Source organism: Zeugodacus cucurbitae, chromosome 2 (assembly GCF_028554725.1).
Source record: "Zeugodacus cucurbitae isolate PBARC_wt_2022May chromosome 2, idZeuCucr1.2, whole genome shotgun sequence".
In the NCBI taxonomy this organism is placed as follows: Eukaryota; Metazoa; Arthropoda; class Insecta; order Diptera; family Tephritidae; genus Zeugodacus; species Zeugodacus cucurbitae.
Genome location: NC_071667.1, coordinates 56,720,338 through 56,737,943, shown reverse-complemented (window position 1 = coordinate 56,737,943; position 17,606 = coordinate 56,720,338). Strand labels below are relative to the sequence as shown.

Here is a 17,606-nt window from a genome sequence, read left to right as displayed (position 1 = left end):
AGTCATCTCAGAAAGCGAGAAATTAGGTTAGGTCAGTTAGCGAATGTATTAAGTGAAAGAGTTACTTCATCTTTTTTTGGATAACTATATACATGTTAGAAATTCAATGAAAAATTTGATTTTTATTAATTTTATTTAATTTATATTAATTTATAAAATAAAAAATAAAAAAAAAATAAATAAAAATATTAAAATTTTTTTGGTCTAATTAAAAGTGATGTCAAGGTCATCTCCTTGGACGCTCTCTCAAGGAAACTTTATTAAGCACAGCAGATTAGTTTTGGTGAAAGCAGTGCTGAATGTAATTAGTAACTTTTATGGGTCGTCGATGTCATCTTATATGATATCCAGGCACTCTGTAGGTTCGTTAAGATAACCAACCAAAGCGGTCTATAGATTTCGCGATCTGTAGATTTTCGGATGGATGGTAGCTGTTATATGGTATTACATATTTATATGATAACGGAGACCTCTATGTGGTGGTATTCATAAATCTAGATGTTGATGATGATAGAATTTTAACAAAAGCTTGACCAAAGAAGGATTTTATGTTTTTCAACTAAAAAATGGATTTAATATCCTAGGCTGATCTCATTCCTTTTATTGAAGCAGTATATGTTTCGCACATAGTAGGAACGATCTTATAGTTTCTTCTGGATAGCAAGCGGCGATATAAACAACCTCACTAAATTCGGGAAGTTTGAAAAGATAAACTGAGTGAACACCAATTAACCCCAAATTGTTCTCAATTTACGATTAATTTTAGAATTTTATTAATTGTTTAATTAGTACTTAATTGACATTAAATTTATATACAACTATCTGAAGTGTTTTTGAGAGATGTGTCTTAAATGATGTGTCAATTAGAATCCAGTTTGGTTTTTCGGGTGTTAAGTGACAGTACCAGTGTGACATTTTCAAAAAATCGATTTTTTTATTTTTTGCTTATTCGATAGTTTATTCTTTCAAACATGTCCTGTGAAAGCGGTAAGATCGTATCTTGAATAAATGGCAGCGTTCTAAAGATTGACCGCTCGATGGTATAAGCAGCTGCAGTCGAAACTTTAAACGGGGTTTTCTCGAAACGACATTTCTCAAAATTTCTGACATCAGACCGATCGATTTCAAATTTAAACTGAGAATTCTTGTATAGTAAATAATACAATGACCTACGATCATTTGTATTACAACGACAAAGGCTTTAATAGCCTTTTTGAATTTTTTTGTTTCGGCAACTCATTCGGCAGGAATCATGCCAGCAGTTAGGGAACTTTTTTCTGGCACCTCCGAAGACAGCATATAACTTCGTTATTTTTCAATATTTTTGCAAAAAAAAATGTTGAAGTGTAGCTGAAAATAAACCTTACAGCTCTATTCTGTGCACTTGACAAAATAACAAAAAAATTGAAATTTTTTTTCAGATTTTTATCAAGTAAGATTTTTTTTGGTATTCTGTGACAATTTTGATAAAATAAAAAGCTTCAGAACGCATGCTTTTCCCCACACGTGTGGGAAACAAAAAATGTAAACAGAAACAGCTGATTTCTGTCCAATTATATTTATTTGAATTGAAGAATTTATTTTGAATTATTTTATAACGCAAGTTTTCACATGCATTTCAATATTTGTTGCAAAATAGTTAATAATTTAACTTCAATTTCACAATAAATCCTTTGCTCTTGGTCTAGGCGTGAAGTTTCTGAGAGAGCGCAAATATTCCATGCTCCGAATCTAGCCCCATTCTTAACCGAGCCTTCTTCATTGTTTCTTCGTTGATAAGTTTGGTTTACGATTGACCAGTTATCAGCCTAACTATCCGATTCTGATGTATCGAGAATTCTGAGATATCGACTGAAGCCTTACAGGCCTGATGCAAAGTATTTGGTTTGATTTTACAACCCCATGTACTCTATATAGATGACAAGGTTATACCGCATTTACGCGGTCGTCAGAGCCTCGCTAATCCCTCTAACCAAACAAGGAGAGCCGCGCGTAAATGAGATTGATTGATAATCGGATGACAGAGGCTATATGTTCGCTTTTCCATACCAGCTCCCTCTCTAGTCGTTTGCTCCCCTCAAAGCCAAATAATATAATACATATACATATATCCTTTATAATATATTTAAAACTATTTGGAATGCAATTTTGATTTAGGTGGTTGTTATGTTTAGCTTCAGAAAAGTTCCTTGGGGACAACGAAATCTAAACTTTGTTCTTTATTGGCAAAAATTTGCTAAGCTGTAATCACATGCAATATATAGAAAACAATTTCGTCAAAGTTACCCTCATTATATTAATTTTTTTATACAAAAAAGGGAAAAATAAACTTCTTAATATAAACTCAATAACGCGAGCCATCCACATGTTTATATTTTTCCTCTTTGTACAAAAATAACGACAAATGTAAAATATCTCCATTACAACAAATTCACTTTCACAAGTATCCACAGCGAGATATTTTATTTGTCAAGAGCATTTTACTTCTTAACAACTTATAAAGAAAAAAATTTTTTATTTTAGACACAGAATACGAAATGCTTGATAAATTTCAATTTTTTACAAATTAGAAATTTGTTGAATTTGTAAAGTGCACAGAATAGGGTTGTTATTATGTATAAAAAACTTCGAAACAATTAATCGAGTACTTTCTTTAAAAAAAATCACGAAAATCGCCAAATATTTCATGTGTTACACTATAGCTATAGCTATAAATAGGCTATAGGAATAGCCCCTTAAAGTAGGTCTACTTGTGAATAACATTTCAAGCAATATAATAAATATATTTCTATAAATATTTTTGAAAGTATGAAAAGTTAAGTTAGCTTTCGGGACCGATCTTCGTGACAAAGATCATGCGGAACCTACTTGATTTTATAAAATAGAGGTTTTTGTGGTTCCAAAAACTGCCTGATATGGATCAATTGATCCTCGTGTATCGACAAAGTGCTTTGAACCGACCAAAACTCTTTTAGTTTATATCGAATTCGTTCAGTTCACTGAAGTTATGTCATCGAGTTTAAACTGGGCCTAACGCAAGGTAGAAATAACATTAGTACATGTTTATCGTTTCAACATATTTGAAAATGTTGCGAAATTTAAATATTATATTATTAAAAAGTTGGTGCATCTATTTCGCTAACTGTTTCAAATACAATCCAAAAAATGTATATTGTTTACAAAAAGCACCTCACCAGACAGTGCCTCCTTTAAGCTCAAGGTCAACAAATTGCGTTAACTTCCATTTCGTGTTCGTTCTCCGATTCAGGGCTAAGCTACGCAATTACACCGCTGTCACCGAAAATGCCCCGCCCAGTCAAGAGCATTGAGCCATTAATGCGTTCGTGTGATGCATAATACAACGGCGGCTTCACTTTCGATGGCGATAACGTGAGCGTCATGTAAACGATGTCATTTGTAATGCAACAACAACAGTAGCAACATTCGCAATAATAACAACAACTATAGGAATTATACTAACGAGATGGGAACACAACAACTGCGATGTAACACCTGATCGACAGGCGACACACGCCGCCAACAACAACTAAAATTGCAACAATAAAAACAACAGTTACCTTTTAAGGCCACCAGCGCAAGCCGAAGCGGCAAGCAAATAGCAAAAATTAAATGAACATTTGGGCGCGCTCGCCGTTGCATACAAATTGACGCACATCGACATACAAAGAAACATATTTACACAGACATACATACATACATACATACATATATGCACATATGCACGTAGTGCCTTGCTCAGGTGTCTACTCACGTGTGTTGTAATGACGCTGGTCATATTGTTGTTGTTGTTGTTAGTGTTGCTGTTGGTTTTTTTTGTGTTTGGGATTTTCTGTGTTGTTAGTTCACCGCTACGAAAAGGGTTATCAGCGTTGTTGGTGTTGTTGTTGCTGCATTTTTCATGTTTGTACAGCGATTTTGTAGGTGAAGGCTTTGTGCCAATTCAACCGGCAATTAAATTCACGTCAACAAACACGCATCAACGGCCAGTGAACGCCAGCGAGAGTGGTGCCAAGTGACAAGCACTTTTGCCCAGCCCGTTGAGCGTCAAGCGTTGATGGCACATTGTCGCGCCCGCTCTCCATCGTCTGTATGTGCGAAGCAGCTGTTAACTGTGTCTTTATTATTATTGTGGTTTGGCAAGTCGTGTGCTGAGGTCGCTGGGCAAGTGGCAACCACATATGATTGTTGACTTTTATCTTTGTTGATATATTTGCCATGCTGCTTGTTTGCTGTCGAACAGATTCGTGAGGGATCAAGTGTATGGTATACTATATATGATAGATAGTAGATAGTTGTGTAATATTCATGATTCTGATGTTAATTCTGTCTGTGCGTGGTAACAACTCGCAGATTTGTGTATAGTAGATTTTGGTAGAGACTATGGAAGAAAGTTCAAAATTTAAAATTGAGTTCTTGGTTTTATCTGTTCAATAACAATTTGGTTTTATCTGTTCAAGACGAAGTAACACCCATTAGCTGTAGATTTAAGAATTGCAGACTTATCTGAATTACCTCTCTAAAAGAAATAGAAAATATTTCTACACCACAATTTTAGTAATCTCTTTTAACGAAATAGTTTGTTACCCTGTAGGATCTGATGTCTCCTTTATACGAGTATAAGTAGCAAGGTTTAAGCCCTTTACAGCAAGCTTCAGTTCAAATACTTGATTAGGCCTATTGGGATGAGCCCTATATGGATTGTGAGTTCGCTGGACGAGTTACAGTCGAATTGTTTTCTCATGAAGAGTTTAGTGAATATTTGTGATCCAACTTTGGGCACGGGTAGAGAAGATAATGCCTTCTTCTACTAGTAGAGCTGGATTCTTCTTCTACTATTACTTAAAAAAAATCACATTTGTTCTATATAATTTTTGAACATCACAGGTTTTGAGAAATGAATTAATAAAAAAAAAAAAGGATTAAATTTCAGTTTTTTCGACACATGTATTGGCAATAAGGACACAAAAAACATTGATTTTGGGGTTTACAGTCATCTAAGAACTTAAAGACGGACTTATTCTGAGAACCTTTGCCAAAGAAAGTTTACCAAAAAAGTCAACATTAAAAAAGTTAGAGACCGAAGAAAAATGTGCCTTTCTCTTACAATGGGCAACGTTGATGAAAAACTTCAAGAAAAATTTTTGTATGAAACCATGATTGTAACTCAAAAAAGTAATGATGCAGTTCGATTCGTAGGACCCGAAATAGGGGGAAACCGTAGAATTTGGTCTTGTCTTTTTTGAAATTAACTATCACAGTGTAATATTTCTCTCCCTCTCAGAGGTTGTCGGTTGGTAATAGATACCACAGTAGTCATGACTAAGGCAGAAACTAACTGGTAACGGTCTGTCCTTGTCGCAGTTGGGGGGTTTCTAGTTAAGGTATAGCCCCTTCATGCGGTGTTCATTGCACAGCGTTCAAGGATGAAGTCATACAATGGAAGGGTATGCAAAAATGGCTGGATCACGCGACCTTTATCGAGGATAAACCTGGGGTCCTTAAACAGCCTAGTCTCGAACTGACCTTACGAATATTTAATTCCATTCTAAATGTCTTTGCTAGTCTACAAAACTTCTAAATTATCATAATTCCTAACTGTAGATACAACTAAGAATATTTTTTTTAACTAATTCCAAGCTAAACTATTTTATTTATAATCTATAATATTTATTCATGAAATATTATTTCCACTTCCAGCGATCACCAACAGCCAGTAAACAAGTAACAAGAAAAGAAAATGTTGAAAATATGCAAAATAAATGCCTGTCCGAATGGCACACTTGGCCTACACCTAAGTCGAGCACCCTGGGATCCCTATCCATGGGTGAGTGGCATACAGGAGGGCTCCAGCGCAGAAGAGGCCGGCATGCGCGTCGGCGATACAGTGCTGGAGTTTAATGGCAGCGATGTGTTGGGACAGAAAATTTTCGAAATTGCAAATAGAATACGCGAACACTGGCAGAGTGGTGCAACCGATGTGACGGTGGTGATTTGGCGCAAACAAGCGGAGGAGGACAGCAGTTGTGATGAGGATGCTGACGAAAACACCGAATATGAAGAGGATGAGGAAGTGGATGTAACGAATAGTAGTGATAGTGAGACATTGACGTCACAGGAGGAGGGGCAACGTAAGGTGAGTGAAGTACGAAAAAAATGAGTGTTTTCAAGCCACTAGACTAATTTTATAACAACTAAGAGTCCAAATCTTAATGCACTTTTGTCATAATAGCTACAGTCTCGCGTCAATGTAAACCTTCGTTTTTTGGTTTTTACCGCTGCTAGAACTTTAGCACATGTCGAACATGTTGCAACTTGCATGTCACGCGATGCCTGCATTTTTCAACGTTGCTTTGTTGTTGTTGTTGTTGCCAGTCATTAACATCTTCTTCACGCAATCTTCTTTAATTAAGGTAATCATCACGCTTCACTGTTACGTAAATGCCGGTGTTGTTGTAATATGTATTTGTAAGCATGCGCCGAGAATGTGGGTCAGTCGTGCCTCTACCACAACGGTATTAAACGCTTCGTTTACTTCTAGCCATAACGGTAGCACTTAGCATTGGTTTTAAAGCATTTCAGTTTTCGCAATTTTCACGCATAGTTTGCCAAGTTATTAATTAACTGTTTAACGGTAGCACCCAGAAGGTCACAGCACTGTACATGGATGCTTAGGTTAAGAAATACGAAAAATTATGAAATCATTTTGAAATTATGCGCTTGACTATGACTTACTACTATGTAAATAAATATCAGAAAAAATGTAATCACTACATTTTAGAGTTGAGCCCAAAACGTTTTCATTTAATTAAGCATATTGAGCTTATTGGCGTTTGGCTCAGCTACTGTGGAAGTCGCTCAATGTGAGCATATGTGAGCATTATCCAAATACTAATTTAATTGATTATGAATATCAGTATCAACCCACACACACACATGTATATGCACATATGTCTGTCCGCTTGTCACAGTGGGCTTAACAGGCCAGCAGCCAGCAGCTATACGGCCGCTTCCCTTTGAGTTGCGTTCAGCAACCAAACAATTTTATTGAATTATCCATGCAGCAGCAATATATTGACTATGATTATGCTGCATTACAATTTAATTGACCTAAATATGCAAACGGTGGCCGTAAATAACCGCAAGCGTACACACGCACACACACGCATGCATTATAATCGTCAAAGGTTTCTAGGCTTCTTTGGGGTGGAGAGTGAGTTCACAGAGTTGAGTGGCGCATATCAATTTCAATCAAATTTCAAAATCTTCTCCATACGGCTATCAAGCGTTGCTTATATTTACTTAAGGCCAAAAACAAAGCGAGATATTGCTCATAAGTAGTAGTGTTTCCATTCGTGCTCATAAATAGAAGGCCGTTTGCTAGATCATCTAAAAATAATTATGGGAAAGGTATTGAATTTATGGGGATCCTTCTAAACTTCTTGTCCAAACGGAAGGGCTGGTGATCTAAATATAATATTTATGTCCTCTCAAAAGGGTCTAACACGACATGAAAGATTTTATACTTGGAAGTAGAAATATTATACTCGAAATCCTATATCTCTGAATAATCTAAAGATGTAATATAATTTGCGTTGTAAATATAGAATTTGAGAAGTGACTTTTCAAAAGGGGATATTTACATTTTTTAACTAAGCATGCAGTCTTGGTTTTTGTGCTAATATACACAATTTCGTCACTTCGATTATGATCTTAAATGTATAGTTTTCAAGTAAAAAAGTTTTCAATGTGATCGTCCGTTTCAAAAAACGATATTTTATATCTATGTGCATTTCAAAACAAAAGAGGATATTTACAAAATAATTTTTTATAGCGCATGTTAGATTTTTCAAAAGGGGATATTTACTTTTACAAATTGTTTTATTTGTATCTTAAACAATCTCAGCTGCGGCTGGTTTGGACATTCGCCCAGTTTTTTTACTAGCTGATTTAGTGAGTGATTTTAAAGACTCTTATTGATTGATTGATTTTACCACATCATCAATGAGAAAACCATAGAAGATCGAAATAGTGGTGAAAGAAAGGATAATAGTGCGAAGAAACAGCGAGAACGGAAGTCGTAAGGGAATAAATTTGATTTGAATTTCTATATTTTGCAGTTATGCAGACAATGATTCTCTGTGTATTAGTTCTAAGATACCTTGCTCAATTCAAAATTCTGATACAAGTGCAAATTCATTCCGCTGAACATCGGTCGAGTAGTTCCTGAGATATGGTTTGGTACCCATAAATGGGCGACGTCATGCTCATATTAATTTTTTCTTTAATGTGAGTGCATCATTTTTCTACCAAAACTAAAGAGGATATTATGAAAATCCCATATCAAAAGGGGTATTTTGTTTAAAAAAAAAAAAAAATATTTTTTAGTAGGTCTATAAATATTTCCAATAGAATGTTTTCTTATTTTGTGAAACAAATTTGAAGATGTAGATATCCCCTTTTGAAAAGTCACTCCTCATTTGGTCTGTTATTAGGTAGGTACACATACTGACTATATTAGTTATATGTAGCTGCTATTCAAACAAACTAGTTCCAGAATTAAATTTTTTTCGATGGTTTGTGGCAGGGTTTCACTCGAATATTCCATCTAAATCAATACTAAGGGTACTCTGTGCTCTTTCGAAACCGAATTTTCTAGTTTACTATAATTTGCAGTTTCAATGAGTAAGTGAAGACTCTGTATTGGTAGTGGGGCAATGCTCTTAAAAATTGTCGCAATCGAACTTTAACTTTTCAAAGTCTCAGATATTGAAAATGATAACCTCAATGCATATGACTAACCAAAAATATCGGTGAATCTCGCAGATACTTTATAAAAATTCGGAGATAATTTTTTTCTACTAATAAGGGCCTTTGTGTCAAAAATGGTTAAAATCGGGTCATAGCTTCTCCTAGCTTACACAACATTTGTACCTATTATAATGATTTTGAAATATCTGGTGAGTTTTATATATTGGTTAATATGTAAGATACCTTAGCCAAATTAAGTGAGCGCATACTTTTGGATTTAGTGTACCATGGTGATGAAAATGAGTGAAATCGGTTCAGTAATACCTGAACCCTCATATACAATATATAATAATTTTCGCTATTGTAGTGGGTTTAATGCCGAATATAAGGGTCAGTTTGTTTGTAATCTAAATAGAATCAAATAAACAAATTGCGAGAGTATAAAATGTTCGGTTACACCTGAACTTAGCCTTTCCTTACTGGTTATATTATAAGAATTTTCAATACCAACTAAAAGCAGATGATTATTATTTGTTTTCAGCTCAAATCATTTACTTAATAATATTTGTATTTTTAGTATTTGCTACATTTGATTTTCTCCAATCGAAAAAAGTTCTCTAACTCTACAGTAAAAAATTACCCACATTGTACTCCGTAATTGGCGAGATTTATTTAAACAAACTTTCCGCAAAATTTTTCTAAAAAATCCACTTTACTTCTCTCTCTTTTCATGCGAACACGGCGACTTTGAACATGCGACGGCGTACATATTTGCAGCGCGTGCAACGGGCGCATCAGCAGCATTCCAGCATTAATCAGCAATCGTTGCAGAAGTTCGCCACATGCCTGCAACACATTGCCCAATTATTGGAGTGTCCTGTTTGCCTTGAGGTAAGTGTGCCGTGCCTAGCATATCGATGAGTTGGCAAATAGTTTGTCGGCCGCGGCGGAGTGGTAGGCGGTGGATAGCAATTGCACTCAGTTAAGTTTGTTGTACGCCTAGTTGCGGGTCATGGCAGTAATTTAATGCGAGAAGGGGAGGGGACACACACTTTGCGTTCATGCATATTTGCTTGCATTCAATATGCTTAATAATTGAGTGTGTGTTGGTGTGTGTGTGTGTGTGTTTGTAATATTTGAGTCCTTAACATGCATAGTTAAGCAATGATAGCATCAATATGACTCTGCCTGCATGCATGTGTGTGTGTGTGTTTGTGTATATATATATGTGTGCATACGCCAATTTAGCTTGTTAAGCCGTTTAGCTGTGTTGAGAGTGTGTTAGTCGGAGGGGCGGGGCGGTGCGGTGCAGTCAACTATTAGCTCGAACCATTGATAGCGCACACATGTATACTGAAATATGTAAGTATATATATAAATGCCTGTATGAGTGTGTGGGTGTATTTGCACTGGATTGCAGTCACAATTGCTAATCACAGCCTTCTGCCTCTGCTGCTGCCTTTGTGTTTGTTTGTTTGTATTTGCTATTTACTTTAGACGCGCGTTGCAATTGTTATTGTTTGTTTTGCAGTGCATTTACCAAAAACGACAACACAAACACACACACACCCACACACACAGCCAAAAAGTCTTCAAAAACAATATTAAGCACACACTTGAAATTTTATTTGTTTGAAACACACACACACACACAAACTCGAGCTGGCTTGTTGGCAGTGGCAAATTGGGATGCCATGCGCTAAGTAAATATGCACAACAACAAGAGCAACAAAAGCGCGTGAGTGTGTGTGTGTGGGTCGCTAACAAGCGCATCTAGCGAAATTAAGTTTGGCTTTGCCAGAGAGTTGCAAACTTTTTGCGTGCACTGTTTTCCGCGCGACTGTTTACTTAGCTCGCTGTTTCCATGTGCATTTCGCTGCTTGCTTGACTCACACACAAAAAATAATGCACTCTCACAGAAGAGAGCACCTGAACTAATACAAACACAAATAAAGCTACAACAACAACAGCAGCAATAACAAAATGAAAAGTTTAACGCGGTCTGCCCAATCAATTTGCAAAGTGAAATGTGAGGCTATTGCGTTGTTGATTTCTTTGTATGCCAGGGCGTATGCGTAACACTTTGCAGGAGCACTGCGAATGCGTGATGTTGGTTGACTGTGGCGTATGAGTAACATGTGCCGAGTGTTGCCTGAAGAAATATAATGAATATGAATGCAGTGATTGCAATTGGATTTGCATATGCTAAATTTAGGAAAATATAAGTTAGAAATAATAATGGAATAATAGGTGAAATAGTTATGTGCAAACAAGAGGAGAGAGAGAGTGAAGTAATAAAATTAGCGAGAAATAAATAAATTCATTTTTGTATAAATAAAAATTGAAGTGAGAAAGAAATTAAATAAACTCATTAAAAAATTGAGGATATCAGTATTATGCATATAGATTTTTTTTTGAAATGGAAGAAAATGATTGCGGTAAACGGAATTTTAAGACGATAGTGTACTGTATTTAAGGCTTAAAAAACAATATTTATTTTAAAAAAATATTGAAATTCTTTCAAAATTGTAAGTATTTTTCTGAAGCGCCTGGAGTCTGCACTTGTAAATAGGTGCCGGTGATTGAGGTCGTGCGATGCATCTGAAACAGTCGAACCAATTTTTTTTTTATTTTTATAAGTTTCTTTTCTTTATGAACTAAAAAAATACCGAAGAAGTTATAAAATTCCAAACTTTTCCGAAGTTTGAAAAAAAATTCGCTTTTTAAGAAAAAAAATTTACTTTAAGTTGCAAAACAAGTAGTTTAAATAATCCTTTTGTCCTACTTTTTTAGTTCAAATAGAAGATATTTTAAAGCTGCAGCTAGATCACTTTGGGTTTTTTCGATCGGCGCTTTAAAGTCTGCGTGAGCATTCGCACCTGCTCGACGCTCGGCCCCTAAAACTGCTCTAGCTATAATATGTCGAATTGGCCTCTGGAATTTTAAAGACATATTCTTGGATAGTTTTGGAAGAGATATAAAACGAAACAAAAAAAATCGATTTTTTGAAGCCTGTAAAGCAGACTACTGCCTTAATCTGAAACTGAAAATCGTCTTGCAAGTCATTCTATTCGCATTGCAATCGCATGCCAGTGAGTCGAGTAATGAGCGAAATTTCGAAAACTCCCAAGTGCGGGTTTGAGAGTCGAGTACGGAGTGTGTGCAGTGGCTTGAAGAAGAAAATATTAGAAATATTAGTGCGAGCTTACTAGGACATCGAGGTCTGAGCGTTCCCAACGCTTTCATAATCAGAGAGAAAGACAACGGACACAAAATACTAGAGGTCGTAATCAAGTTTTAGCTCATTACAAATAAAATATAATTTCATGTTCGAATTTTCCTCATTTTCCTTTTTTAAAATGGACCTATGCAAGAAACGGCAAAGTACATACATATGTATGGGGGAGTTTGTATAAGTATGTAAAAACTTATAAATTTTGAAATGTTTGTTTAAACCCGTGCGAAGCCGGATCGGTCTGCTAGTATTTTATAAACTTAAAATAATTATTTTCAAATTGTATATAAAATAGATTTCTATATAATTATATTTTAGTCTCACCAAAATAAGCAAACATTCCTTTCGAGAGAGATTTCTACAATTTTCCAGAATGCTTTCCAATATCAATACAATTTACTACAAATAATTAAACATTTCTTTCCTATTGCAATGCCTCTGCATTCTCCTGTAGTAAATGTGAATATTACATTTAATAGCAATTAAAATTATTTGCATTCTGCATGATAAATAGAAGAGCAAGTAGGGAAATATTGCATAGTGCTTGGAGAGATGAAATATGCATGTGTGTGTGCACTTATACATATATGTATATATATGTAGGTGCAACTGGAAGTATAAGGTATATATAATAAATATATAATAATTACATATATGTATGTTTATATAGACATGTAAATATCTGCGCCAGCGGCATTGTGTCTGAGAATTTCGTAAGCACAATTTCGACAATTTCGTTCAAATCAAAATTATTATTATGAAATTATGCCAATAAAGAGTACAACAACAAATCGACAGTGCCATTGGTGAATTGCTCAAGTGTCAATGTGGAAATTTTACTTTACTGCTATTGAAATGATTACAGGCGGTAGATCTAGTAGATACTAGATTTTACTAATATAAATTTCGGCACACAAGCAAATAGCAAATGGATTGGTAAAGGAAGGGAGCAATGGGACTTGGTAGGTTTCATATGTATAAAATTGCAATTTGGATTATTAGTTCGAGCAAGCTGCTCATACTTACGAAAGTCGGATAGCCAGCAACTTATTATTGAAGCATTTTCAAAAGGGAAATATATCCGTGCTTTCAAACTTGTTTCTCACGTGTGGACCATCTATAGCGCCGTGAAGGTATTATTTCTAATAATGCTATCTTTCCTAACTGAAATAGAATTTCGAGTCCATGAATTTCATTTCAGTTTATCCACTGTGTTTGGGATCATATTTTAAAGTTAGGTGAATTTGCTAAACAATTTTTAAAGCACAGTATTCTATGTAAGACCTTGATATAAGTTTCTAAAATATTTAATTGCATTTTTTTTGTACAGACCTAATATTAATTATTGCGAAGATGCAGTTATTTATTATAAATAATAATTAGCAAGTCTTCTATAACACAGCAGAACTGAAGTATATATATACATACTGAAATAAATGTATATGTAAAATTATTTAAGCCAATCCTTATGTCCATATGTACCTTTAACAGAATTATTTTATTACTTGTAAATATACTCGTATGTATGTATATGCAAAACCATAGAATATTTATGGAAATTAAATAAGTAATAAACTGCACCAATAACGGTAAGTTAATGCATGCAACAATGCAAGTTTGCCTCAGCAAGTTAATCAAGTTGCACTAAAAGTGAGGTGATTTTGTAGAAATCGTACTAATAATAAATACCCTTGCGGTAGCACAAAGCACAGTGCCTATGCGGCTACATATACACTCATACGCATAGATAAATGTAATTATCCAATTTTCAAAAGCTACTAAACTACTCGAATACTAATGCTTTTGTGCAGTAATACGCTCAATTTGCTTTAAGGGATAATTGCGGATACAGATACATACTTATATATATACATATATATATACTATATATAAATATAGAAATGTAGTTATATTGGTGAGTGCAGTAATATTTGATTTTTAACTCTTACCAATATCCACACCAGCTTCTAAGTCGACGCGTTGAGGTGGAATGCTGTGAAAGCTTTAGGCGAGGATACACGGAAGAAGAATAATTATAATAATAATAATAAGAAGAAGAAACAGAAACAGAAACAGACACAACACAATTCGCATTCGGTTTACATTATGATTTTAGCCTTTAGTAATCTGTTTATTTATTTAAACACTGCATATCTAATGCATAGATCTTTGCATAACTTGTGTATAATAACAACAACAGCAACACAACACTTTGAGATATAATACTCTTATAGAGCTTCGTCAAATCTGCTGCAAAGATTGTATAATGACATTCACATGTATATAGATTAAAATGATTTGCAAACACATATGTATGTATGTATGTGTATATTATAGTACACAAGTATATACATAAATATCTTCAATTTATTACCTAAGTTCGCATATTGGAAGCACTTTCACTCGTGTGATACAGAAGACATCTGTTTATTTTAGTTGGGTGGACATGGAAAGGTAAGGTCAAGCTATATTAGAATGAAACCGAAGCTTATTATTATTTATTTAGTTTAATTAGTTTTCGAAAACCTCTTGTTCTTCCTCAAGTTATTGTTTTGTTCAAAAACTTAGAACGGCTTGTTAGAATATTACAGTTATTTCACTGCTAACAACGTCTATTGTTGGTATGGAATAATTACGGGATATAACATCGAATGATGTACTCCGGATGATCAGAAAGGTTATGTTTATACTTTCAGATCAATGAGGAGCAATATTCTAGTTGAAGAAAATGAAAATCTAACATTGAGCCTATCTAATCTCACTTAGTTCCAAAGGATGTGTCTTTATTCACGGGGTATATGTTCCATAAATATGCCGCGAATACAGAAACCGTGAATACGGGATGGTAACTTATATGGGATTATAGGGGATATGTTCCTAGGTGACAAAAAAAAAAAAACAAATAGGTATATAAAAAATGATTTAATTGAAGTTTTTAAACATTTTAACTAATTATCTTAAGGCTTAGGCAATGGTTTGAAGAATTTTGTAATTTTTTCTTGCTTAGCAGTTTTCAAAAGCTCCTGATACACAACAGTCGCATTAGCAATTTGTCTCTTAAAAATTAGACTTCGTTCCATAGACGAATCAATGTTCATAAAGAAATCGCAGAGCTCATTTGCCATTCTTAAACCTTCACTAAGATTTTTCAAATTGAATGTCACGTTTCCAGAGCTTGTTGAAAGCTCTTCTTCAATAGGTTGTGTTCAGTTCCATGTGAGCCCCTTCTATATGGAAATATTACCAAAAGTTCAAAAATATTGCAAAAATAGTGAAATATTTAACATTTTCTGGTAATAAGATCTATTTTACTTTTTTATTAGTCCATTTGACAAGAATATTGGGTTGGATACCTATTGGAATAATTTTATTATTATGTATGTATGTGTTTATTAGATCCGCGAATAAAACAATTTTTAGTCGCGAATATAGAAATTGGGTCTCATTTTTTTAATCCGCGAATAGCGAAAACGCGAATAAAGGAAGCGCTAACAAGGAGCTTTTACTGTATGTAATTTGAATGGAGGAAAAGGAGAGTAACAATTTTGAAATTAATTGAGCTGCTATGTTAAGATTGATTGTGATTAGATTTTATGCACTTTGTTAAATTAGTTTGTATTTCTTGAATATAAACTAGTTAATAGAATTTTTTTTTATTAACTACAGTTTAAATTATTGATATTTTTAATTTCAAAAAATAAAATTTCACTCATTAAAATAATTTACAGTTTAAGAATTGTATTTTTATATTACGTCTACAACTTTGCTTCCGCCGTTTTCCAATAGATGTCTCTAGAGTCAAGCACTGGTGGATTAAATCGATTAAATCGTGTTATATCGATCTTGGACATTTGTGTCAACATTAACCCAACAAAATATTTGTATAGATCTGTTTGCATCCCAAACTATTAGTTGTAGACCTAATAATAATATTTAAATTTATTTTTTCTACAATTTTATTCATACCAAAGCGCTCATATTCAAATACAGGTTCTACATTTCTGTCTACTAATTCTTATCACAGCAAAATATGCACACATTTCTAATTACTCTGTATAAGTGATAATGTTAAGCAATTGCGATTGTTGTTGTTGTAATTGATATCATTGCAAATTAATATTTCATTGCTGCTGGCTACTGCCACAAACAACTACTGTGTGCTGCTTGCAGGACTAAGATGAACATGAAATTTCGTTTTTTTGTGTGTGTGTAAAGTAAGACACGCACACAGAGAAGAAAATAAAGTTCTTACAGTTAAGCGTTGTTTCATTTAACATTTTCTTAACAAATACATATAGAGAAGCACCGAAATGATTATTACAATTAATATATAATAGTACATATTATATAAATAGACAAGCATTAGATTGACACACAATTTTGCTAAAATTATTCGTGGCAATTATAAACATAAATATGTTATCATACTGCAAAGGTCACTTGAGGCTATGTACACTTTCTGTACATATACACAGAAATATATGTTAATAATGTATATGTGTTTGTGTGCATAAGTTTACTTGCTTATTTGCTATATTTATTTACTAGGCAAACAATTTGGATGATCATGCTTATTGCCACATTATTGTAATATTTACTCACACAAACACTTCCATATACACACAGACATACATATGTATATAGACATAGAATAAACACATAGCCAGAGTTAAATAAATATTTATGATATTCGATTTCTGTGCGCGCAATGCAAATAAGCAATGATTTCCACCATGCGGAGACTGACTTGAGTATACATACAATAACATACATATATACCTGCATATTTGCCGAATTGCACTTTATTATTTGCCACAAAATCTCTTCTTCTTCTCCTGGTACTTCTTCTTCTTATGCTAACAAAATGAATTAACATTTTTGTCATCATTTGATGCTATCAATGTGGTTGTATTTGTGGTTGAATTATGGTTTTATAAGTCGTTTTGGTTATCTTGACTTTTGCCATTGCACACACACTATGTGCATATGTGTGTGAAAGTGCAACTATACCCAGCAGTAAAGTCATTTGAGACTGATGAGTGGCAGAAAAAATTATCGGTTAATTGGAATTCTATATGAAAACAGCGCATAATCTTGTACAGTTATACATAAAATATCTAAAAAATTAACCGTTATGTAATTAACCGAAAAATATTGCGGTAGTCAGTAAATTAATATCTGGCATACACTGAGAAATGTTGTTCTTGTTCTACTAAATTTAAAAATTTAGATTGCTATTGGCTGCTAATCCCCAATATCGAGAAAACACATAAATAGCTAAAAATAAATACTTCGTGATACCGAATAACTCTAGAATGTAGATCAAAGCCTATACCTATGTGTCGTCGAAGCGCCTTGAACAGATCGATTTCTCTACAAACTAGTTCGCCTAGATAGCAAAAATGTAATATTAGGTTGGTAAATATCTCCTTTTCGTTTTTTTTTTGCTCTTTATTCAGTGCTTTATAAAAAGTGTTACAGTGATCGGAAGCCCCTCCTTATTTACGAAGAACTCGGACAGCCTCTTTTCACAAGCCTCTTTAGAGTTCAACTATACAAAACCAAGGGCGTTGGCCATGGACAGGAATAGGTGGTAAACACT

At 34.2% G+C, this 17,606-nt stretch overlaps 2 protein-coding genes across 3 annotated transcripts in view; one reads left to right on the top strand and one right to left on the bottom strand.

Annotated features, from left to right (window-relative positions):
* The window catches only part of LOC105209512 (uncharacterized), an 85,027-nt gene that overhangs the window by 34,769 nt on the left and 32,652 nt on the right, over positions 1–17,606 (bottom strand). The gene's annotated exons all lie outside the window — the stretch shown is intronic.
* Positions 1–17,606, top strand: part of LOC105209511 (uncharacterized) — a 42,676-nt gene that overhangs the window by 7,013 nt on the left and 18,057 nt on the right. Inside the window, exons 2-3 of the mRNA XM_011179928.3 lie at positions 5,719–6,154; positions 9,547–9,660. Of these exons, the coding sequence (XP_011178230.2) occupies positions 5,759–6,154; positions 9,547–9,660 (510 nt within the window). The 5' untranslated portion in view covers positions 5,719–5,758. The remainder of the gene's footprint in view (positions 1–5,718; positions 6,155–9,546; positions 9,661–17,606) is intronic.